The sequence below is a fragment of the Hypanus sabinus genome, chromosome 7 (genome assembly GCF_030144855.1).
Source record: "Hypanus sabinus isolate sHypSab1 chromosome 7, sHypSab1.hap1, whole genome shotgun sequence".
Taxonomy (NCBI): domain Eukaryota; kingdom Metazoa; phylum Chordata; class Chondrichthyes; order Myliobatiformes; family Dasyatidae; genus Hypanus; species Hypanus sabinus.
Window position 1 is genome coordinate 59,536,048 of NC_082712.1, and position 24,385 is coordinate 59,560,432.

Below are 24,385 nucleotides of genomic sequence, written 5' to 3' on the forward strand. Positions count from 1 at the left end.
ATCATCAATCAATAATCTAAAAATGATCCTCATATTTCTCTGTAAATAGGCTTGAAAGAATATTGTTTTCTTTAAATATTCCTCTAAAATAAAAAAAATCTGAAAGGATGAATTGGTAGAGGTCGTTGAGATGACAACAGAATCTGACACAATAGATATAGAGGTGTTTCTTTTTGTCAAAATTTGGGTCTACCTAGAAGTCTAGTAGGGAATTCCAGGAAATTTTCATTATCCAGACCAAGGGTTCCTAACCTTTTTTAAGCTATGAACCCTTACCATTAACTGAAGGGCCATGGACGTATGTCAGGAATCCCTGATCTAGAGTGTGGTGGCAAAATCAAACTCATTCCTTTTGAGAATGGTTGAGAGGTGATATGGATCAGAAGAAACTGGATAAAGGTACAAAGGAGACGGGAGTCAGACAGCATTGAATCGGGTCTCTCAGCATACTGAATAAGCAAGCACTCTTGATGACATTAGTTGCTTTTTATTTTCTCGACACACCCCCACCTTGGATTTTACCACTCACCTATAGATGGGGGCTACTTGCAGTGACTAATTAGCCTACCAACCTGTAGATCTTTGGTTTGCGGAAGGAACTTGGAGGAAACTGACATGGTTACAGGAGGACCTGCAGGCTCCACACAGCCAGTATCAGAGGGTAGGACTGAGCACACGTCACTGGTGCTGTAAGGCCGTGATTGTCCTAGTGCTGGAATGCATGGATATGCTGATGGGTCAGGGCAAGATGAAGAGGGGTGGGAGAAGGTCCCTGTGGGGTTGAAAGCTGGTCAGTTGGGCTGAATAAATAGCTCAGTGGATTTATTGGCAACTGATACATTTATTTCCTCAACTTTTGATCTCCTACAGAAGTGAAAACATCTCAAAGCCAGTCATATTGAACCTCTTCCTACTTTTAATGGCATCAAGCTTCTCTCGAGTAAAGAATTGTCACAACTGATCACAGATGCTGAATGTATGCAAAATTATTAGCCATTATCTGTACTCAATTCTGCACATCCATCTGGGAGGCAAGTGGAAATATTGGCCAATATTCTGTTACATGTTGAGCACTGGTGACCTGATGCAAATCTCCACCCATTCACTAATACTGTGAAGAGTCAAAGTGGATGGTATCATTAATTCACCCAGTTCTAAAACTGAGAACATGTAAGAGCAGTTTACATTCCCGTCGTTCCTTTACAAAGAAATGATTCCTGTTAACCTTACCATTAAAGGACAGTGGGATTTCTGTTTATGTGAAAGCATGATTCTTTACCTTGACCCAGGCCATTCAGACCAGCTGGTATCTGCTGATATTTATGCATACTCTTCTCCTTCTTCATCCCACTCCATCACATAACCTTCCATTCCTTTCTCCTGCATTTATTTATCCAGCTTTTCTTTGAAAGCATCTCTGCTATTTGTCTCCTGGTTAGGAGTGAGTTACATATTCTATTCATTCTTTAGTAAAGATATTTATCCTGAATGCCCTATCAGATTTATTAGTGACTATCCCCACAATTGGAAAACTTTTCTCAGTCAAATCTTCTCACAGTTGTAACATCTCAGACATTACTGTATCTTTATAGAGGGTGAACTTGATTCCTAGGCACTTATTTATTTTATTTACCTTAATATATCTTCGGAAGTATTTGTGACAAATCTTGAAAAAGATAATAGAAAACTGGAAATACTCCAATAAACTTCCAAGTGATAAATGCATCCTTGTTTGCTAATGATAAATGAGCAATGTATTTGCAATTGCCGGCTTTAATTCCTGAATTTAGGTTCACCTAAGTTAGTGAAGCTGATGTTGAGAAGTGAATTATAATGCCTGGCTGTTACTCGATTACACATTTAGTGCCTGAGTCAGAGAGAAGTACAGCACAAAAACAGGCCCATCTATTGCACTCTGAAACAATTTAAACTCCTCAGTACCCTGCTGTTCACTGTTTAAGACCTTCCCTATCCGCATCAACCTGCACCTGGACCATAGCCCTCCATACTCCTACTAAGTAACTATCCAGATTTCTCTTAAATGTAGAAATAGAGCTCACATATACCACGTGTGCGAGCAGCTTATTCCACACTCTCACGACCTTCTAAGTGAAGATGTTTCCCTTCATTTTCCCCTTAAACTTCTTATCTTTCACTCTTAAATTATGATCTTTGGTTGTAGTCCCATCCAACCACAGTGGAAAAAGATTGCTTGCATTTACCCTATCTATACCACTTGTAATTTTGTATACCTCTATCAAATCTAAATTGTCTACATTCTAAAGAATACAGTCCTAACCAATTCAATCTTTCCTTATAATTTGATCTGGCAACGTCCTTATAAATTTTCTCTGTACTCTTTCAACCTTATTTGCATCTTCCCTGTAGGTAGGGGACCAAAACTGCACACAATACTCCAAATTAGATCTCACCAACATCTTGTACAACATCAGCAAAACATCCCACCACCTCTACTCAGTATAGTGATTTATGAAGGTCAATGTGCTATAAGTTTTCTTTACAACCCTAGTTACCTATGATGTCACTTTCAAATTATGTACCTGTTTTCCCAGATCCCTTTGTTCTACCACACTTCTCAGTGTCTGGCCGTTCACTGTGTAAGACCTACCCTGGTTGGTCCTACTGAAGGGCAAAACCATGTATTCTTCTGTATTAAATTCCATCTGCCAGAATTTTTTCCAGCTAATGCAGATCCCTCTGCAAGCCATGATAACAATAGACCCAGCACCGATCCCTGCGGAACTCCACTAGTCACAGGCTTTCAGTCAGAGAGGCAACCCTCCACTACCATTCTCTGGCTTCTCCCACAAAGCTAATGTCTAATCCAATTTACTACCTCATCCTGAATGTCGAGCCACTGTACCTTCCTGACCAGCCTCCCAAGTAGGACCCTTACTAAAGTCAATTTAGACAACAACCACTGCCTTGCCTTCATCCTCTTTCCTGGTATCTTCCTTGAAAAACCCTATAAGATTGGTTAGACATGACCTATCACACATGAAGCCATGCAGACTATCCTTAATCAGTCAGTGTCTATCCAAATACTCATATGCCTGTTCCCTTAGAATACCTTCCAATGTTTCCCACAACTGATGTTAGTCTATAATTTCCTTGTTTATATTTAGAGCCTTTTTAAAACAGTGGAACAACATTGGCTATTCTCCAATCCTCTGGTAACTCCCTTGAGTAAAGGAGGTTTTTAGTTTCAAAACTGGCATTGATTGATTTTTGTTAATCGATTGACATTAATGGATACTGGACCAAGCCAAAAACTGCCTTAAAGGATGGCAGAAACAGATTCAATAATAACTTTAGAAAAGGAATAACATAGCATAAACAATGAAGATGCAATGGAGAGAAGAAACCTTAAATATACGTCAGAAACACGAGAATGCAGATGCTTGGAATCCAAAGCACCACGCACAAAATGCAGAGAAACTCATCTGGTCAGGTAACATCTAAGGAAGTGAATAAACAATCAAATTTCAGGCCAGGACTGCAAAGGAAAGGGGAGGATGCCAGAATAAAAAGATTGGGGGAAGGGGAAGTAGGCTAGCACAAAGGTTATATGTGAAGACAGGTGGGTGGGAAAGGTAAAGGGCTGGAGAAGAAGGAATCTGATAGGAGGGGAGAGTGGACCTAGGAAAAATGGAAGGAGGAGAGGGTCTAGGGTGAGGTGATAGGAAGGTGAGACAAGGTAAAAAGCCAGAATGGGGAATAGAAGAAGAGGAGAGGGGGAGGGTAGTTTTTTTTTAAACCAGAAGGAGAAATCAATATTCATGCCATCAGGTAAGGAATTTAATTCTGATTCCTATACCCATTCTGACATGTTGGTCAATGGCTTCCTCTAATGTAAAGACAAAGCTACCCTCAAGATGGGGGAGCAACACCTTATATTCTGTCTGGGTAGCCTTCAATCTGAATTAGTGCAACCTGCTAAGCCTAGTCATGAGCCTTAAGTGGACATAGTTAAAGTCTTAAAGAACTACTGTTCACCTAAACCTTTGATTATAGCTGAGAGTTTAGATTTCCTAAAAGGAACCAAGAGCACGGCGAGCCTATTTCTTCAGTTGTGGCAGTGCTGAAGCAATTGTCTGAACGCTATGATTTTGGGCAGTCGTTCAACGTCAGTTATGCAATAAGCTTGCTTTTGGTCTGTGTAGTGAGGCAACTCAGAAAAGTTCATAACATTTCTACTGATATTACCGTTGGGGCAAAACTAGGTATTCAGCAAAAGATTGCTAATATAAGGATATAGATTGCTGAAGCTATGGCAAAAAAAGGACTTATTGAACACGCCTGTCAGCCAAAAACACTGCAATAAAGAAAAATGAGTTTTGGAAAAAACAAAAAGGAACAAGTGATGGAGCATACTGAAGACGAACTGAGTGACTCTCATTCTGTGGTTGAATAGCTTTGCATGTTTCATCTATTTCCCAGCACAAAGATGGCTATTATGTGATCCTGTGGTTGGATGGGATGCAGGTGGACATGGATGCTGCAGTATGACTGGGATCAGCAGATCATTTACAAGAAGAAGTTGTAGCATCTCGCCCCAGATGGGGTAGGGTTGATTTTAAAGACTTACACTGCTGAGGTTGTTCCAGTGAGGGGAGTGGTACATGTTAAAGTGGAAATTAACAAACAGAAGATGTATCTTCCACTGCACGTTGCTAAAGATGGTTATCCAGTGTTTCAGGGCCACTTATGGTTGGAGCAGCTTGAACTGAACTGGCAGAAAATGCACTTGATTTGCAGGAGCTCTGGTCTATAAGAGGTATTGAAGAAAATCAACAGAGAACTGGGCAGTATGGAAGGAACTACTGTTAAGCCTGGCTGTTATGCCCAACACAACACCCAAATGCCTGAAGGCATGGCCTGTTCTATACACCCTCAAACCAACAGCAGAGGCGGAATTGAAAAGACTGATCCAGAGTAAGGTATTGGAACCAGTGTGTGTAAGCAAATGGGCAAGTCCAGTGCTTCCTGCCCTAAAAATGGGTGGGTCTTTAAGGCTTACTGGAGATTTTAAGGTGACCATTAACCTGGTTCTTACAACTGAACAATACCCTCTTCCCCTCATTGGTGATCTTTTTGCAGGATTGGCTAGAGGACAAGCATTTAGCAAGATTGACTTGTGTCAAACATACCTGCAGATACATATGGAACCAGAGTCACTGGAACTGTGGACCATAGTGACTCACAAAGGAATATTCAGGTACCAAAGGCTTTCATTTGGCATCACCTCGGCTCCTGCACTCTTTCAGCGAGTAATGAACCAGATCCTGAGTGGGTTGACAGGGGTGCAATGCTATTTGAATGAACTACTCACCACTGGGAAAACTGAGTGTGAGCATTTACAAAACTTGGATGTTACACTACACAGACCCAAGGAATATGGGCCAAGGGGCCTGATGGACAAGTGTGAGTTCTTTCAAGCTTTGATTGAATAGTTAGGCCATGTGATCAACAACTAAGGCTTTCACTAGGCACCATCAGAGGTGAGGGTAATCGTGGAGGCTCCATCATCACAGAGTGTAAGTCAATTGAGATCTTTCTTAGGACCACTAACATTCTAAGCAAAGTTTGTTGCTAACCTAGGTAGCAATTTGAAACCACTTCATGAGCTTTTAAATAAATCAACACACTGGCAGTGGACAGATCACTGGGAAGAGGCTTTTTTAAAAGGTCAGAACAGCTTTGTCACGGTCTGAAGCATTGACCCACTTCAACCTGTCATTGACCATGCAGTTGGCCTTCTACACATCACCCTATGGCATGGAGGCAGTTAACTCACACATCATTCCATCGGGTGAAGAGCATCCAATCCATTTCAATTCAAGGATATTAAGCAAGTCAGAATGCCACTGTGTCCAAGTTGATAGTGAAAGACTCACCATTGTCTATGGAGTTAAGAAATTCCATCAATCCCTCACTGGTTGATGATTTACACTGTTGGCTGATCCTTGCCCATTTGTTGTCAGTTTTTGGTCCACATGTGGGTGTTCCTTCTCTGGATGCTAGTTGAATGCCATGTTGGGCTCTGTTACGATCTGCACATTAGTATGATATAAAGTACAGGAAATCTCAGCACCATGCAAGTGTTGATGGACTATCCAGACTTTCCTTAGCTATTACAGCTCCAGGATTCTTTACTGATCTTTTACTTCAAGGAAGCTCTGATAACTGTGGCACAAATCCAGGAGGGTGTATGTACTGACCCTGTTCTATCTAAAGGTAGTGGGCATAGTAAATCTCAGCTGGATAGGAGAGCCAACCATAGAATTGAAACCAAGTCCAATGGAAGGAGTTCAGTCGTGGCAGGATGTTGACGATGTGGTGACCGCATTGTCATTCCTCCACCTTTAAGGAAGCAAGTACTTGACGAGCTACATATAGACTCTGTGGCATAGTGCACATGAAAGAAAACACATGCAGCTACATCTGGTGGCTAGAACTGGATGTAACCATTGATGAGAATGCCAAAACACATCTGAATTGTCAAAAGTGAGAAATGTTCCTCCTCTTGCTCCCCTGCAGCCATGGAAATGGCCTGAATAACCATGGCAGAAGAGTCACATCGATTTTGCAGGACGTGTAGAGGGCTAGATGCACTTGGCCGAGGTGGACACACAGCAAATGGTCCGAAGCTTCCATCTTGAAGAACACTACATTTGAAAATGGACTGAGGAGCTATGTTCCATCTTTAGACATTTTGGAACAGCTTGTAAGTACTCAACAGCTTACAAGTCCTGTCTGAAAAGTCCAAGGCATTCATGGAAACAAGCAGTATTCAGCACATCCTGCCACTTATGGCCTTGCTGAATAATTTTTACAAGCAATGAACTTCAGTGGGAAGTGAATCCCTCAACCAGTTCTTAGCATTTTCTTGCTGACATTCCGTAACACACCTTACGCCACCACCAAAATTTCTCCAGGCACTACGTTGATGAAAGGAAAGCTTCACACCTGGCTTGACCTGCTTAGACTCCCAAATACAAGACAGATTGTGGTAAATGAACAGAAAACCCAAGCAGAGAGACATGCCAAAACGCAGTACAGAAGTTTCACAGCGAGAGAGAGTAGTTGCTTGGAGCTACATCTCTGGAATAAAGTGGATACCTGCGACAGAGGTGGCACAAGTTGCTGTACACAGTTAAAACTAGAGACCACAACATCTGGAGAAGGCATATCGATCATATCCTGTTGCCCACTTCTGAGGCTAGTGAAAGCCAACACAAAATGACAAATCCAGATCCATTTGTAGAAATGGAGCAGGATTCTGAGAAAATGACTGCAGAACCTCATGTAAGATCAAATGACACAGCCAGTGCTCCTCCATCACCTGTGCTTTGAGGTGCTCTTCCTGACAATACAGTACCAAAGCCAAGATCTATACATACACCACCAGGAGATAAAATCTCTTTGGTGTTATCCCCAGGTCAATGGGACCTTCACAGGAATGGGCAACCTCCAGACAGATTGAATCTATAGTTTAGTGACTAAACCTTAGCACATGGAGCAGAATAATCTCTAGGGTTCTGTCTGGGAATAGAGAAGGCCTACCCTCTTTCTCTTGTTTAGAAAAAACTATTTTTTTGTTGTGAGTTGAATTTGATGATTATTGAATGCTAATGATTCAGCTGCTGGTCTGCATATGGGAAGGGGGAGAAACCTTTAAAATAAAGTGGAAGGGATATGTATGGCACATATTCATGTATATATGAATATTTATTCATGTATAGTTCGACCCTAATGGGTTGCTATCTAGTTTACTTGTGTGTTGTGTAGTGATTGTAATGTGACAGTATATTCAGTGTAGATGACTTACCAGCAAAATAAACAGCCACGTGTCTGTTCCTCACCTCTCTGTTTTTCATGTGTGTTACTCATGGCCACCCAGCTTCCCAGTACCATAAACATAACAAACGTTTAGATTTGAATTAAACTACTGTGCCGCACATATACTTCTGCAGACTGCTGTATGACTTATTAATATTTTGTAATCCTCTTTACAATTGCATTGTTCATGCAGGTCACTACATGTACGTTGACTCGATTTATGCTACACATTTGCACGAAGTAGCTCAGCTGATGTCACCACTGACAATTTCCGCCCTATCTGGATGCCTGTCTTTCTTTTACCAACTTCGTCGGAAGCATAGTACCTTCTTTGTGGTTTACACCAAGGACAGAATCGGTCATTATGAAGAGGTGTGGCGGGCAAATCATTCGACGCACAACTGGAATTTGGTCAAGGTGAATATTAAAGCTTCGCATCCATTTCAGGTGAGTCTTTTTATTACAGTGTTCCGCGTTTGACGTAGTAAAGCATGCTAAGGTTCTCATTGGAGCATTAACAAAGGAAATTTGAAGTAGCCACATGAAGATATATTGGGATATTCTGGTCAGGATAGCAAGTAAGTTTTAAGGAATGATGAGGTGGAGAGGAAGAGAAATTCAGGCAAAGAAGTCTGGAGTTCATAGTCCTGCCAGCTGAGGCAGGGATATCAATGGCAGAGCAACGTGGTTTACTGTTAACTGGGGTAAAATGTTTTAGTTGTATCATCTGTCCTATATTAAAAGAAAGTGGTTTAAGCAAGTTGGATTACTTTGCATTGACTTAAGAACTGAATTTGAATGTGGTAAATTTATTGCCAGCTCAGTCTACCTGTGAAGGCCTCCTCACAAATGTCTGATACTGGTGTATAAATTTACTGCCATCTCAGTCTATAACCTGGTATTGTTGTCCTTGTAGAATCATAGGTAGAGACAATGCACCTGATTCCTCCATCACATTCCTTGGATGTGCTGTCCACTGGCAGGACAAACCCATCAGCGATTTTCAGCAGTGGCTCTGCACTCCATGGAGTAATGAAGTTTCCTGATGATCATCTCCTGTCCTCCCTGTGCTGATGAATCAGTGCCTTTCCATGATGAAAAAATGGGAGTAGCAAAGACACAGCTTGTCTCTGGATGGGAGGATTCATTGCCCATCTCAAAGACAGGCTTGGTAGCACCACCATAGGTCACGCTGGCAGATTCTTGAAGGACGTAATGTCCAAACTGAATTTGCATTTGATAATGAACAAAATAACACAAAGGACAAACCTGCTTGACCTCATCCTTGTTAATCTATCTGTGGCAAGTGTGACTCTGCAGAACAGAATTGCCCATCTCACTTTACTTGAGGTGCCAAATTCCCATCTTCATACTGCTGACACCTTCCACTGTGTTGTGTTGGCAATAGTGGAAATGTGCATCCTCACAAGCTTTAACTTCATGTCCTAGCATGTCCTTCAGTCTGTCATAATTATCATGACAGGGGGAAATCCCTTGTTTAATCAGCAATGCAGAGAGCATGCTGGGAGCAGTGCCATACATGTCAAAAAATGAGCAGACTAGTGAAACTGCAACACTGCATAAATAGCTTGAAGTAGTTAGCGTTAAGTAATCCTATACCAAAAGAGCAAAACAAAGCTAAATATTCCTACTGCATCTAGTTATGAATGGCGGTAGACAATTAAACAACTAATTCAAGAATATTCCTGTTCTCAGTGATGGAACCTAACATATGAAGGAAAAGATTAAGGCTAAAGCACATGAAACTGTGTTCATCTAGAATTCCCAAATGAATGATCCATTTTGGAATGCTGATGAAATGGAACCCATAGATTTTACAGCACAGAAATAGCCCTTTTGGCCCAATTCATCATGGCCAACCTGTTGCCTTCCTGTACTAGTCAGTAAGCGTAAAGGAGAAAACACTTCAGTGGTTGGAAAAATGTCTCATAGAAAGGAAGATGGTTGGGTTTCTTGAATGCTGATTATTACTGTGGGAATTCTTCAGGGCACTGGTCTGAGCCCAACCATCTTGACTGCTTCATCAATGACCAGAAGTGGGGATGCTTGTGCATGGAACATTCAATTGCATTCACGTCTCCTCAGAAATGAAGCAGCCCAATCCTGAATGTGGGGAAAAACCATACAACGTTCACAGATAGGTTAAGTGGCCTATGACCACCAACGACTAAAGGTTGCAGCTGATACCATCAAAAAAATCCCTTGAGTACATGCAGCAAGTTCACATCTACACGAAGGAGAAGGGCTTTGGGTGCATAGATACATTAACACCTGCAACATTCTGTCAATGTTGCACTCCATTGAGACTTGGAACTAAATCATTGCTCTTTCATGGTCACTAAGTCTAAATTCTGGAATTCCCTATGCACGGCATTGTGGAAATATCTTTATCAGAGGGGTTACAATAATTCAAGAAGGTGGTTGACCATCACCTGCTTTACATAGGCACAAAGTTCTGGCCTAGTTAAAAAGGCTGTGAGTGGGGAATACAGTAGAGTCCTGAATTAGAGAAGAACAGAGATCTTCAAGGGTTGTAGAAAAATCTTAATAATAAGATTAATCAACAAGTCAGTTCTAATCTCATTTATATTTCTTGTACCATATAAACATTTCAAAGACTTTACAGGTTAGATGGTATATTTTTAAAGAAATATTTACCTGCTGCAAGTTAGAATATATACAACAGGCATCACAGAGTTATTTGTCTAAGTGGGCTGTAGTCTCTGGCAGTTGACTTCAACATATGAATCCACATTTTGTTTGGTGACTTGGGATTTATCCAAAACCTTTCTTTGATTTGGACAGTTTTGTCATGAATTTACTGTAGACAGTCAGGGCATCATCTGCCGTAAAATGATTTAGAGGTTTGGTAATGTTAAAGGTCGACTTGTAGTATTTAGTCTGTTAGGTATTTCATATACTCCCGAGAATATTCAACCCTTGCATTTGAAAGGAGGAAGGTGCCTGTCAAAACTCAAAGGACATCATTGTAAGCAAGGCATGAAGAATTGTCATTTGGTTCATTATGCCTATCTTTGCTAAAAATGGCAGTGGGTTAAGCCCACTTCCTAACTCTTAGCTCACAACCTTGTGTTCATCAAGCAGTTACCTAGGTTTTTGCCTTCATTACACTTCCAGGCAGTGAATTCTGTATCCCCACCAGTTGTTAATTGAAATAACTTACTTCTCGGTTCCCTCTGCCAATTCCTGTGGTTGTTGGTTCACTGCTAAAGGGGATTGGAGCTCTACATTTACCCCTTCACTATCTCTCATAATGTTAAGAATCTTAATTAAACCTCCTCTCAGTCTCCTTCAGTTCAGTGAAATAAGACATCCTTTCTTATAGCTACACTTCTCCAGACCTGCCAGCATCCTCGTAAATCTCCTTCACATCCTCTCAATGCTGTTACATTCTTCCTGTAACGTGGTGATTGGAACTGTACACAGTATTCCAAGTGCTGAATTAACATATTCTTCCATGCCCACCTGCCAAAATCATAGATCATTTCTTTGAATGAATACAGTACAAAGCTTGTGAAATGGCTTCTACTGGAACCCACCATGTCTACAAAAGTTAGTTAAAACTACCTATCGCATCACTGGCAGCAGCCTAGCCGGCTTCAAGGATGTAGATACAGAAGTATGCCAGAAAATAGCCAGCAATATCATGAAGGATCCCACCCACCCTGCTTATGGACTGTTTGTCCCACTCCCATCAGGGAAGAGGCTGCACACGAACGCCAGACTTAAAAACAGTTACTTCCCCTGAGTTATCAGGCTGACTACCACCTCCATCCATTAACCCCCACCACCACTGCATCCACATCAGCCATTCCTCTCCCTGCCCCCCAATCACCTTTCATCTCCCCATGCACTGCACTTCTTACCTACACTCCACACCACATACCTACACTGACACAGTTGGTGCACCTGACGAAGGGTTTCGGCCAGAAACGTCATCACTACCTCCTCCCATAGATGCTGTCTGGCCTGCTGAGTTCTGCCAGCACTTTGTGTTTCAGTTGTTATCCTACTTGTATTTTCATGTGCCCTGCCGCTACCAAGAGGAGATCAAACGCTTCATCCCCCTTTACACACATGTACTGAAGAATGACAATAAGTGACCTGGAGTCTTGAATCTTGAAACTGTGCGGGCTGAATTAAAGCATAGTCAGACTTTCATTGCAATTGCAGGACTCGGGGTTGTGGTCTGACCACATTTTGTGGTGCTGACTCCCAGTCAGCCAATGTGTCGATGGAGTTAGTTTAAGGAGCCACAATGGACATGTCCATGTTGTGACACTGTTGTCTTTTTAATGACTGATTTTGCCATTAGTTTCTGGTGAAAAATGCAATTAATTCAATCAAATAACTAGGAAAGCTGTTAAATAAAAATTACATTTTGTTCAGCTCTCCTTGTCATTTTCCTTTCCTTTTGTGTCTCCCTCTATCAGTTTTTCCCTCTATTCCTTTCTCCATGTTGAGCATCCATATATCTGCTTTTCTGCAAGTGCTCTCCCCACATCATCGGTATGAATGAGATCCAAACTTTCACCATTTGTAGGGTAAAGGCGGCCTTAATTCTGTAATGGATTCACTAGAATCCATCTTACATTGTTGGCCCCAAGTTATGGTCTTCCCTCTCACATGGAAACATATTCACAACAGATTTCAACATACAAAAGCCACCTTTTTTTCTAGAGGAAGGGACTGTAGACTGTTAAACTGTATATGCTGTCAGATTTGGCAACATTGTTTAAATAATCTAATACTAAACTCCAGTAAGTACAAGCCCAGAGCAATCAAACACTCCTTATATGTAACCCTTTCATTCCTGGGATTATTCATGTAATCCTCCTCTGGACCCTCTTCAATGCCAGTACAACCTTTTTAAGACATGGGGCCCAAAACTGCTCACACTATTCCAAATGCGGACTGACCAATGCCCTATAAAGTCTCAGTATTCCCACCCAGGGAGAATATGCAAGGGCAGAAATGAATTTGGGTCTCTGATAGTGTGACACAGTGCTCTACTAGCAGGACCACTGTTGTCACCCGCTTTATATAATGGAAATGCACATTTAACTCATCCGGCCTAAACAATAATCAATCTGCTGTTATGCGATGCACCATCATAGCATTTTATACTTCTATTTCAGATTTTAGTCCTTTTGATTTATTGGAGATGTGCGTGCTTTCAAGTGTATTTTAATATCTGAAATAGCACTTAAGACACAACATTCTCTGATTCCAAATGCTGATCTATCTAAGCCTGATTACTTTTTCCCCTCTCTGGAATGCATTGAGATGTCTGCAGGGCTAGTGCCTGAGAGAACCCATCTGGTGTCCCAGTCAGCTTCTCGTTGCAGTAATATATATTCACATGTCAGGTTTCTCGACATGAAAAAATAATATTGCCATGGGAGATTAGTGGATTGTGAAATAAGAGTTTCCAGAGCGAAGGGGCAGAACTTGGACCAACTGTGTGAGATGATTAAAATGGAACAGTCCTGAAGAGAATTCTTTCCAGAAATGATTATCCCTTCAAAAGGCTTTCCCATTCAAGTGAGTGTTCAGGGTGTTGGAAATGGCGCTCTGGGTACATGGAAGAATGTGAAGGCAGAGACTTCTATTTAGATTTAATTTGAGATTACTTGCGATTGGAAGGTTTTTTAGAATTTGTCAATTCAGACACTTTAAATAAACTGACGTGGACACATTTATTTATTTTGGTAACCATTAATGTATTACAGGATTAAAGTTCTGAACTTATAAGGAATAGTTTTGCAAGGAAATGTGTAACTTTTAGCATAGAAACATCCCTGAAGGAGCTGCAATTTCCACCAACTCTGTTTTCTCATAACCTCATAAACAATTTACCTACTCATAAAAGTCAATTCTTCTTTCAGAGCATTCGATGTCTTAACAATCCCTTATGTAAGAATGTGCTCAACACTGAAAACTTGTTGCAAAGAATAACCTTTCCTGGCTTTAAACCTTCATAGAGTTTAGAACATCTACCTCACTTTAGGAGATATATTTTCATTCAAAGCATTACGTGGTGTAGAAACCACTACCAGAAAGGATGATGGAGGCAGAGGCCCTCAGATATTTAAGTATCTGATCTTCCTCCCCAAGTCTTATACCCGACAGGAACTAGGAAGTGGTTGCAACCCTTGGTTGAACAGCCTGCAATGCTGTAATATTCTTAGATTCCATGATCTCCTGTAATCTTTTCCGGAAGATTTTGAAATGAGCCCAGTTTCTTGAATATTGCAATCAACAGGGAAATTTCCTCCTTTCTGAATTTTTTACCTGCACTTTCTCACTGTGTCCTGACATACCCCCATCAATGGAGCTTGATACAATAAGTGACTGGGATTCATTTTAAACACATAGTTAGAACTAAACTCAAAAACAGTTCCAGTGACTGCTGTGTTCTCTCTTTCAAAGACCCAGCATTGTGGTTTCTTCCCTCTAAGCTCCATTCTCACTCATCTCCCCTCCATTTATATCTCCTTCAGAAAGATTAGCTGTGATTAACAAGCCTTCATCACCCCCACTCCCTCAGTCAGTACCAACACAATCTGTATATTTATGGTCTCATTCTATCACAGACTCACCCTCGTCACCACTCCATCTTCTCTGCATCTGAAGACAGTTTTATTCCTGGTTCCGGTGAGAGGTCATTATCCTGCATTGTTAACTCATTTCCCCTCTGTACACTGACCTGCTGAGAATTTCCAACATTTTCTCATTTCTTAGCTGAGCTCTTGCCGTTATTTGGCCCTTAGCTCCGCGGGCTGTAATGTCATCGCTGACTGACAAGATTGTGTTTAAATTCTCATTCATGAGAGTTGGGTACTGCAGGTTTGGCTGATTTTCCCAATCCAGTAGACTTTTCTCCTGACCCTATTAGCCCGCATCACCCTATCTCTTTCCCCTACTAATAAATAAGTAATAGATATCAAGGACATGAGTTGTAAAGTCCTTGAGAGTGAGTCCATAGGTTATGGAATCAGTTCAGTGTTGGGGTGAGTGATGTTATTCCCTCTGGTTCAAGAAACTGATGGTTGAGGTGCAATAACTGTTCCTGAACCTGGTGGTGCAGGTCTTAAATCTCCTGTACATCCTTCCAGATGGCAGCAGCAAGAAGAGAGCATGCATGCCCTGGATAGTGGGGGTCCTTGAGGATGGATGCTTGCTTTTCTATAACGATGTTCCATATATACGTGCCCAGTGGTGGGTGGGAGGGCTTTACCTGTGATAGACTGAGTTATATCACAACTTTTTGTTTGTTTTTCCTTTTACGGGCATTGGTGTTTCCATACCAGGCCGTGTTGCAACCAGACAATATACATTCCACTGTGCATCCGTGAAGTTTGTCAAAGTTTTCGATGGCATGCTGAATTTGCTCAGACTTCTAAGAAAGTAGAGGCACTGCCATGCTGCCTTTGTTAGGGCCGTCATATGCTGGACTGATGCTCTTAAATAATACCACAGAGGAATTTAAAGTTACTGGCCCTCTCTCCCTCTGTTTCCCTGCTCAGGCCTGGCTCATGGTCTTCCAGTTTCCTCCTCCTGTAGTTAATAATCAGATGTTTGTTTTTTCTGACATTGAGTGAAGTTATTATTGTGGCACCATTCAGCCAGATTTTCAATCTCCCTCCTGTATGCTGATTCGTCACTATCTTTGATTTGACCAACAACAGTGGCGTTGTCAACAAACTTACTATAAATATGGCATTTGAGCTATACTTGTCCTCACAGTCCTAAGTAATAAACCAAGTAGAGCGGGGGGGGGGGGGGGGGGTGTGCTGAGCACAATGCCTCGTGTGCACCTGTGCTGATGGTGATTGTGAAGATGTTGTTGCCAATCTGAATTGACTAGAGTTCACAAGTGAGGAAATCAAGGATCCAGTTGCATAAGGAGGTATTGAGGCCTTGGTCTTGGAGCTTATTGATTAGTTTTGAGGGGAAGATAGTGTTCATTGCAAAGCTGCAGTTAATGAAGAACATCCTGATATATGGAATTTTGCTGCCCAAGTCTTCCAGGGTTTAGTGAAGAGCCTATGACCATTTGTGATGGTAGGCAAATTGGAGCAGACCCAAGTCACTTCTTAGGCAGGAATTAATGTGATCCATCACCAATATCTCAAAAGATTTCATCACAGTGGATGTAAGTCAATGAGGCAGGTTACCACATTCTTCTTGGGCACCATTATAATTGAAGCTTGTTTGAAGTAGGTAGGCACCTCAGGCTGCTAAAGATATCAGGAGCCAGTCCAGCCTGTTGAGTAGTACTTGCTTTTCAGTACTTGGTCAGGTACTTTGTCTGGGTCAGTTACTCCATAGGTTCACCCCCCTGAAGGATGGTCTCACTGCCCTCAGACTCTGAAATCACAGAGTCATTGGGTTCATTGAAGCTGCCTTATGTTTTGGTGGTCAAACTGAGTACAAAAGGCATTGAGCTCATCTGGGAACAAAACCTTGTTGTCATCACATGTGTCACTTGGTTTCGATTTGTAAGAGGTGATAACATTCAAGTCCTACCATATCTGTTGAGGATTCTTCTTTGGTCAAAGCTTGGTCCAGAATTGCCACTTCTCATGTGAGGTGGCTTTCCGTACATTGTAACTGAACCTCTTGCGTTTTACTTGGCTGCCAGATCTGAACACTACTAATCTGGTCCTCAGCTGGTTGTAGATCTCTTGGTTCAGCCAGGGCTTTTGGTTGGGGAAGGATTTGAATGAGTTTGTGAGGGGTGGGGACACACTTCTATGACAATTCTCTAAAGTCCATGATAACTGTGGCAATTTTATTCAGATTCTCTGATGAATCCTTGAACATGGCCCTCTGCCTCCTGCGATCACTTCTTATCTCTGGGGCTTTGCTCTTCAGCCTCTGCCTGTGTACAGGTAGGAGAAAGACAGCCAGATAATCAAACTTCTCAAAATGCAGTCTAGGGAACAAATGGTGGGCATTTCTAATTGTAGTGTTACAATGGTCAAGTGTGTTGGGGCCCTGGAGCTGCAGGTGATATTTTTATTATTATCAGGCAGAGATTTCTTCAAACAAGCCTCGTGGAATTCCCAGCTGATGTTTTGAAAGGCATCGGGGTAGGCTGTTTCTGGTTTGCTAATTGCTGTACTCAATACCTCAAGTGCTTGCTTAACATCGGCCTTTGTCGGTGTGTAAGCTACAGTCAGGGTCATGGAAGAGAACTCTCTTGGTAAGTGGAATGCACAGAATTTAATCATTAGGTGTTCCAAACTGGGAGAACAAGAATGCGTCAAGTTCACTACGTCTGAGCACCATGAAGAGTTAATCATGAATCACAAAACCCCCAATTATTGCCTTCACTAAATTTACTGCAGGTCAATGCATTAGATGAAGAATCCGCTCAGGCTTGATCACAGCCTTGAGTGAACCATCTCAGTAAAACAGAGAACACTGCAATCTCTCATTTCCCTCTGAAGTAGCAATCCTGTTCTTAGGACCTTTATCTTGTTCTCCAGTAACTGTACATTTGCTATCAAGATACGGGGTAGAAGGAACTTTACACCCTGCCATTTTAGTCTGGCCTGGAGTCCTCCCTTCCAGCCATGGTGATGTAAAAATGTACACTTGAAGATGCCTTACCTGCATTACTAAGAGTTGAGTCCACTGAGCCATCATCAGAAGATCATAACATTTTAGCTGTTTTTCAGTCACGAGGAGAAGTTACTGTAGAATATTCCCACTAGTCTTTAAGTAGTCTTTCCTGATTGAATTAATGTTGTTTGTGGTATAGGAGTCTGTTTGCTCGTGTTTCAGCAGACATAGAGTCAGAAATAAATATGCTTAGACCAGTTAATTTTTGTCTCCTGCTCTTCAATTACTTACCCAATTTCCCTTTGAAAGCTCCAGTTGGAGTTGCTTCCAATGGGTCAGTGCATTCTCGATCACAACAAGGTGCACCAGCACAGTGGGGCAGCTCCAGTAACCTGGCTCAATCCTGACATCCACTGTGCATTCTTCCGGTGATTGTGTGGGTTTCTTCAGGGTGTTCCAGTTTCCTCCTGCCTCCCAAAAATGTGTAGTTGATAGGATGACTGGTACATTTTGCTGGTGTGCTGGGGTAAGTTGATGGAAGTATGGGGATGGGTTAGGCTATGGGTAGTGTAAAAGTAGGTGGTTAATAGTGTGTACTTGGTGGGCTGAGCAGCAACAGTATCAGAGAAGGTGGACACAGGCTTCTTCTATCAGTCTATAACATTTCCACTCACTCTATTAAAAAATTGTTTCTTTAGCTTTGGCTCTTTCGTCGATCACCCGAAATATATGCCCTTTTTTCTGTGCCTTTTATCATTTATTTAGTCTATCAAAGCCTTTTATGATTTTTGAAGACCTTCATCCAATCTCTGCTTAAAGGAAGTTCTTGGCATCATAACACTCTGCACACTTTCCCCAATTTGTTAATACTTCTCAGGAGAAAAATTCAAATGTGGTGACTGCGTTAAGAGGATATTAAGAGGAGTAGATTACTGGGAGTGATTTGTTGGACGGAATGCTTCCTGTCATTTTCTAGAGTTTCTTTTAATTTTATTTGATCTCGTTCCCTTTATTATTTAGTGCTTATTTTCTCTGTTTCTTTGATTATTCCCTTTTCTGCTTTTCAATTTAATTTAGCCTTTTTGTATTGTCAGTTTCCTCAGTGACAATTTAGTCTCATGATTAGATCTGGGACTATTGCACTTAAACAGCACTTTGAATGAGTGAAATATTGCAGAGCTCTTCATCGGAGCATTCTCAACACTCTAGGCACTAAGTCACATGAGGACCTGTTAGGACTGGCAGTTAAATGTTTGAACAAATGAATGAGTTTAAGGAACACCGCAGAGGAGAGAGAGTCAGAGAATTTCCCAGGACAAATTCCAGAGCTAATCTTGGTTGGCGAGGGGACAGCCACTAGTGATGGACCGATTAGAATGGGGAATGTGTGAGAGTTTACAAGTAAAGGAATGTAATGATTTCAGAGGGATGCTGGGCTAATGAAGTTGATGAGAAGAGTATAGGCTGATTTATACTTGTACATATGGGCTACGCCGTAACCCTGATTTTCACTTCTGTGTAGCTCTACACTGTAGCAAGCATGCATTGGTGTGCGCTAAAATGCTAGTTGGCGGTGGGGTTTCTATGCCACTGTGTTGAGTTTCTTTGTGAGAGACACGGGCGAAGAAATGCATTTCAAACATTTTCGCATGTCGGCAGGTAGATTTGATGATTTGGTTCATCTATTTCGCATCGGTGAACAGAAATGGCGGAGAAGAAGCAACCGGAAATGCATAGGAGGAAATGAGATGCTACCAAGCGGACCAATCAGTTGTTGTGGTCTGCATCGCCGCGACAGTGAGTTACTTTTCTGGGGAGGTGCACATCACCCTACAGCATAGGTGTGGCTTGAGGTACGCGGTACCTACGGCATAGGTGTGGCTTGAGGTACGCGGTACCTACGGCATAGGTGTGGCTTGAGGTACGCGGTACCTACGGCATAGGTGTGGCTTGAGGTACGCGGTACCTACGGCATAGGTGTGGCTTGAGGTACGCGGTACCTACGGCATAGGTGCAACACACAAGTATGAATCAGCCTTAAGAGTGAGGCAATGGAAATGTTCACCTTGAAGGACTAGAATTATACTAAGGACATCCTGGGTACTGTTCAGAAACCCGTACCTTGCCCATTTGGATTATTCTTAATCTGTGTGTACCTTCAGGCCTTCAGGAAAACCTATAATCATGCCTTACATCTCAATTTTTCTGCCATTTATCTATTTCACAATCATTGGATATAGACACAAGCCCTTCAGCACATTATGCCCATGATGATAGCCAAATACCTCTCTATACTAATCCTTCCCCATGTAAAATATAAGTATGCTGTGATTTGTGTAGCATTTATTCCTTCTCCAGGCCATCAGCACATAATCTCAGCTGTCATTTTGACTCCTATCTATTTCATTTATTAACATTTGGAAGAGGTGATAATACATTTGTTTCAATTTTGCCTCCTGTCTTCAAAAGTAACTTAAAACACATGAAGTCTTCTGGAACATCCCAAGGATGTGGAAGGCATTTAAAAAATCTTTCTTTCTTCCATCTTTATTATTGACTTCCTGATATTATATTTTAATTCCAACCAAACAAGTTATGTTTTAAGCTATTTCCACAGTTCAAATCTAGAGTGAAATCTTTGATAAATATTTTCATTCTTTCTGCTCGTTTTCTCCTTGATTTTTCATGATTATTGTAAATCAAATATGCTAGTCTCTCAAAAAAAAACAACAAAACTCTCAGTAGATCGGGCAGCATCTGCAGGAGAATCATTGGCCATTTTGTATCCAGGATCCTTCATCAAAATACATTCATGCTCTATACCATAGGGAGAGTTTTATTTTGGCAACCAATGATGAGTGAAATTGAGAATATTAGTTGCTGGTTGTCCTCATTGGATTTCATACTTTTTCAGTATTCAACTGCTTCCTTTTTTGCAAGAAGGTCAAAACAGCTAAGGACTGCTGTATGAGGAGAGACTAGATCAACTACAATTGATTTCTCAAGCATTTAAAACAAGATGGTAGTAATATTTGGGCAGGGCTCTGTAGACAGGATGGGGTCGAGGGCACTTCCCCATGTGAGGTCTGCATTGAGGGGTCAGTCTTGGGTTTCAAAACAAGGGATTAACAATGGAGAAAGAAGAAACTGCACAGAAGGATGTGAATCTCTGGAATTACCACCAGAGGGCACCATGAAAGTCCAGTCTATGAACATAGGTGAAAGAAGGTGAAAAATGTGATGCATTGGAAATGATTTTCCAGAACTTTCTCCATTTCAGCAAAGTTCCTTTGAATTAAAAGATAGCAAATGTAATCCCTTTTCTCAGGAAAGTTGAACAAGGTAAGGCAGTTAACAAAATAAAATCATTAAAACTGCCAATGCTAGAAATCTGAAATAAACACTCAACAAATCAGGTGGCATCTGTGGAGAGAAAAACTGAATTAACAGTTCAGGACAGATAGCCTTTGTTGAAACAGTGAAAGAGAGAAAATATTAAACACGAGGAAATCTGCAGATGGTGGAAATTCAAACAACACACACAAAATGCTGGTGGAACACAGCAGGCCAGGCAGCATCAATAAGGAGAAGCACTGTCGACGTTTCGGGCCGAGACCCTTCGTCAGGACTAACTGAAAGGAGAGATACTAAGAGATTTAAAAGTAGTGGGGGGAGGGGGATATGCGAAATGATAGGAGAAGATCAGAGGGGGTGGGATGAAGCTAAGAGCTGGAAAGGTGATTGGCGAAAGTGATACAGAACTGGAGAAGGGAAAGGATCATGGGATGGGAGGCCTCGGGAGAAAGAAAGGGGGAGGGGGGAGCACCAGAGGGAGATGGAGAACAGGCAGGGTGATGGGCAGAGAGAGAGAGAAAAAAAACAAACAACTAAATATGTCAGGGATGGGGTAAGAAGGGGAGGAGGGGCATTAACGGAAGTTAGAGAAGTCAATGTTCATGCCATCAGGTTGGAGGCTTCCCAGCTTGTATATAAGGTGTTATTCTTCCAACCTGAGTGTGGATTCATCTTGACAGTAGAAGAGGGCATGATAGACATATCAGAATGGGAATGGGACGTGGAATTAAAATGTGTGGCAACTGGGAGATCCTGCTTTCTCTGACAGACCGAGCATAGGTGTTCAGCGAAACGGTCTCCCAGTCTGCGTTGGGTCTCACCAATATATAAAAGGCCACATCGGGAGCACCGGACGCAGTATACCACACCAGCTGACTCACAGGTGAAGTGTCGCCTCACCTGGAAGGACTGTCTAGGGCCCTGAATGGTGGTGAGGGAGGAAGTGTAAGGACAGGTGTAGCACCTGTTCTGCTTATAAGTGCCAGAAGGGAAATCAGTGGGAAGGGATGGGGGGGACGAGTGGACAAGGGAGTCGTGTAGGGAGTGATCCCAGCGGAAAGCAGAAAGAGGGGTGAGGGTAAGATGTGCTTGCTAATGGGATCCCATTGGAGATGGCAGAAGTTACGGAGAATTATACGTTGGACCTGGAGGTTGGTGGGGTGGTAGGTGAGGACAAGGGGAACCCTATCCCAAATGGGGAGGTGGGCAGATGGGGTGAGGACAGATGTGTGGGAAATGGGAGAGATGCGTTTGAGAGCAGAGTTGATGGTGGAAGAAGGGAAGCCCCTTTGTTTAAAAAAGGAAGACATCTCCTTTGTCCTGGAATGAAAAGCCTCATCCTGAGAGCAGATGTGGTGGTGACGGAGGAATTGTGAGAAGGGGATAGCATTTTTTGCAAGAGACAGGGTGGGAAGAGGAATAGTCCAGGTAGCTGTGAGAGTCTGTAGGCTTATAGTAGATATCAGTAGATAAGCCGTCTCCAGAGATGGAGACAGAAGATCAAGAAAGGGGAGGGAGGTGTCAGAAATGGACCAGGTAAATTTGAGGGCAGGTTGAAAGTTTGACGCAAAGTTAATGAAGTGGACGAGCTCAGCATGCGTGCAGGAGGCAGCGCCAATGCAGTCGTCGATGTAGTGAAGGAAAAGAGGGGGTCAGATACCCGTATAGACTTGGAACATGGACTGTTCCACAAAGCCAACAAAAAGGCAGGCATAATTGGGACCCATGCAGGTACCCATGGCTACACCCTTGGTTTGGAGGAAGTGGGAGGAGCCAAAGGAGAAATTATTGAGAGTAAGAACTAATTCCGCTAGATGGAGAAGAGTGGTGGTAGAGGGGAATTGGTTAGGTATGGAATCCAAAACATTGACTTCTCTAACTTCTGTTAATGCCCCTTCTCCCCTTCTTACCCCATCCCTGACATATTTAGTTGTTTTTTTTCTCTCTCTCTCTGCCCATCACTCTGCCTGTTCTCCATCTCCCTCTGGTGCTCTCCCCTCCCCCTTTCTTTCTTCCGAGGCCTCCCGTCCCATGATCCTCTCCCTTCTCCAAGAGAGAAAATATATTGGTTTTCAGTAGTAGAGAAGGTAGGTAAGGAATGGGCACAAGAAAAAGAATATCTCTGAGACTAAATTACTTAATCTGGCAGCTAGAAGTACATTTTGTTGTTTCTGTTGCTAATAGCAGGGCTGTCTCTGCTAATGGAGACAGGCTAGTTGATTGGAAGGTAAGACAAGGGAATACTATTTTTATTCTGTTGAGGAGAGGGGGTGAGAGTAGAGATTTGGAAATGAGACTCAGCTGTGGTGTTGGAAAATCTGTCCATAGTTAAAGGGAAAAGAAGAAGACAATTCAAAGGCATCTGTGTGGAGTATTTTGTCATCAGAGTAGATAGAGGAACTAGAAGAATGGATGAGGTGTAATCAGGGCTCTGTCCACAATGATAAGGAGAAACCATAGTTCAGGAGGAAGGAAGGCACTTTAAAAATGAACGCCTGTGCAGGAAGTCTCATTATCAGAGCAAATATGACAGAAGAGCTGAAAAGTAATTAGCCCAGCGTCAATTGATAGGATTCTATTAGAATAATTAATGAAGTGATTGAGGTAGGATATAACAAGCTCGTCATTGTGAGAAATCACAAAAAGGAACTTATGTTCCACAATTCTAGGATGTGGTTAGTAGTGTAAATAAGTGATGTAATGGGTTTGGATTTTCAGAATCCATTAGAAAAGGGGCCTCACATATATTTTCCTAAGTGAAGTTAGGATCCATGGAATTGGGAATGATGCAATGGCATAGATTAAGAATTGGTTAACGATGGAGAACAGTATGGAAAAAAATAGCTTGTTTGCAGCTTGGCAGACTGATGGAGTGTTTCAAGGGTCATTGGTTGGCATTCAGCTTTTTACAATTCATATGGAACAGGGATTACATATCCAGCCGCTGGGAACATGATCTATTAGGAGGGTGCAAAGAGTTTGCTTGGGAATTCTAATGGGCTTTATGATTTGGCAAGAATGAGGCATGTGTATGAAAGTATCCACTTTGTCATGAAGAATGACAGCTCGGGAAAACATAAACTATTAGCAAATATCATTATCTAGACCAGGGTTTCCCAACCTCTTTTATGCCATGGACCCGTTCCAAGGACCACAGGTTGGGAATCCCTGATCTAGACAAAATCAGGACTTTATTGATCAATGGCCTTGGCCTGAAATGTTGAATCTGTTCATTTCCAAAGCTGCTGCCTGACCTGCTGAGTACCTGCAGCATTTTGTGTATGTTGCTCTGGATTTCCAGCATTTGTATAATCTCTTAATGTTTATCATTGTCCAGATATCACTACGAGGGATCTGTGCTCACATACCACAGAAAATCCATGATGCTGGTGCAGTCAGTAAAACAAATGGCACATGCTTTGTGGTGAGGGGTTTGGCCATTAGTTGAAAATATGTGAAAAACCCTGCTGATATACTTTGAGTTGGGCTGTTTGCTTGAAGAAGGATGGCAACATGAGGGAGAGCAGTGTACATTCAGCAGAGGTTTTTCTGG

General features: G+C 42.0%; 1 protein-coding gene across 1 annotated transcript in view; it reads left to right on the top strand.

Annotated features, from left to right (window-relative positions):
- The window catches only part of mamdc2a (MAM domain containing 2a), a 131,198-nt gene that overhangs the window by 56,592 nt on the left and 50,221 nt on the right, over nucleotides 1-24,385 (top strand). Inside the window, exon 6 of the mRNA XM_059973850.1 lies at nucleotides 8,057-8,310. Within this exon, the coding sequence (XP_059829833.1) occupies nucleotides 8,057-8,310 (254 nt within the window). The remainder of the gene's footprint in view (nucleotides 1-8,056; nucleotides 8,311-24,385) is intronic.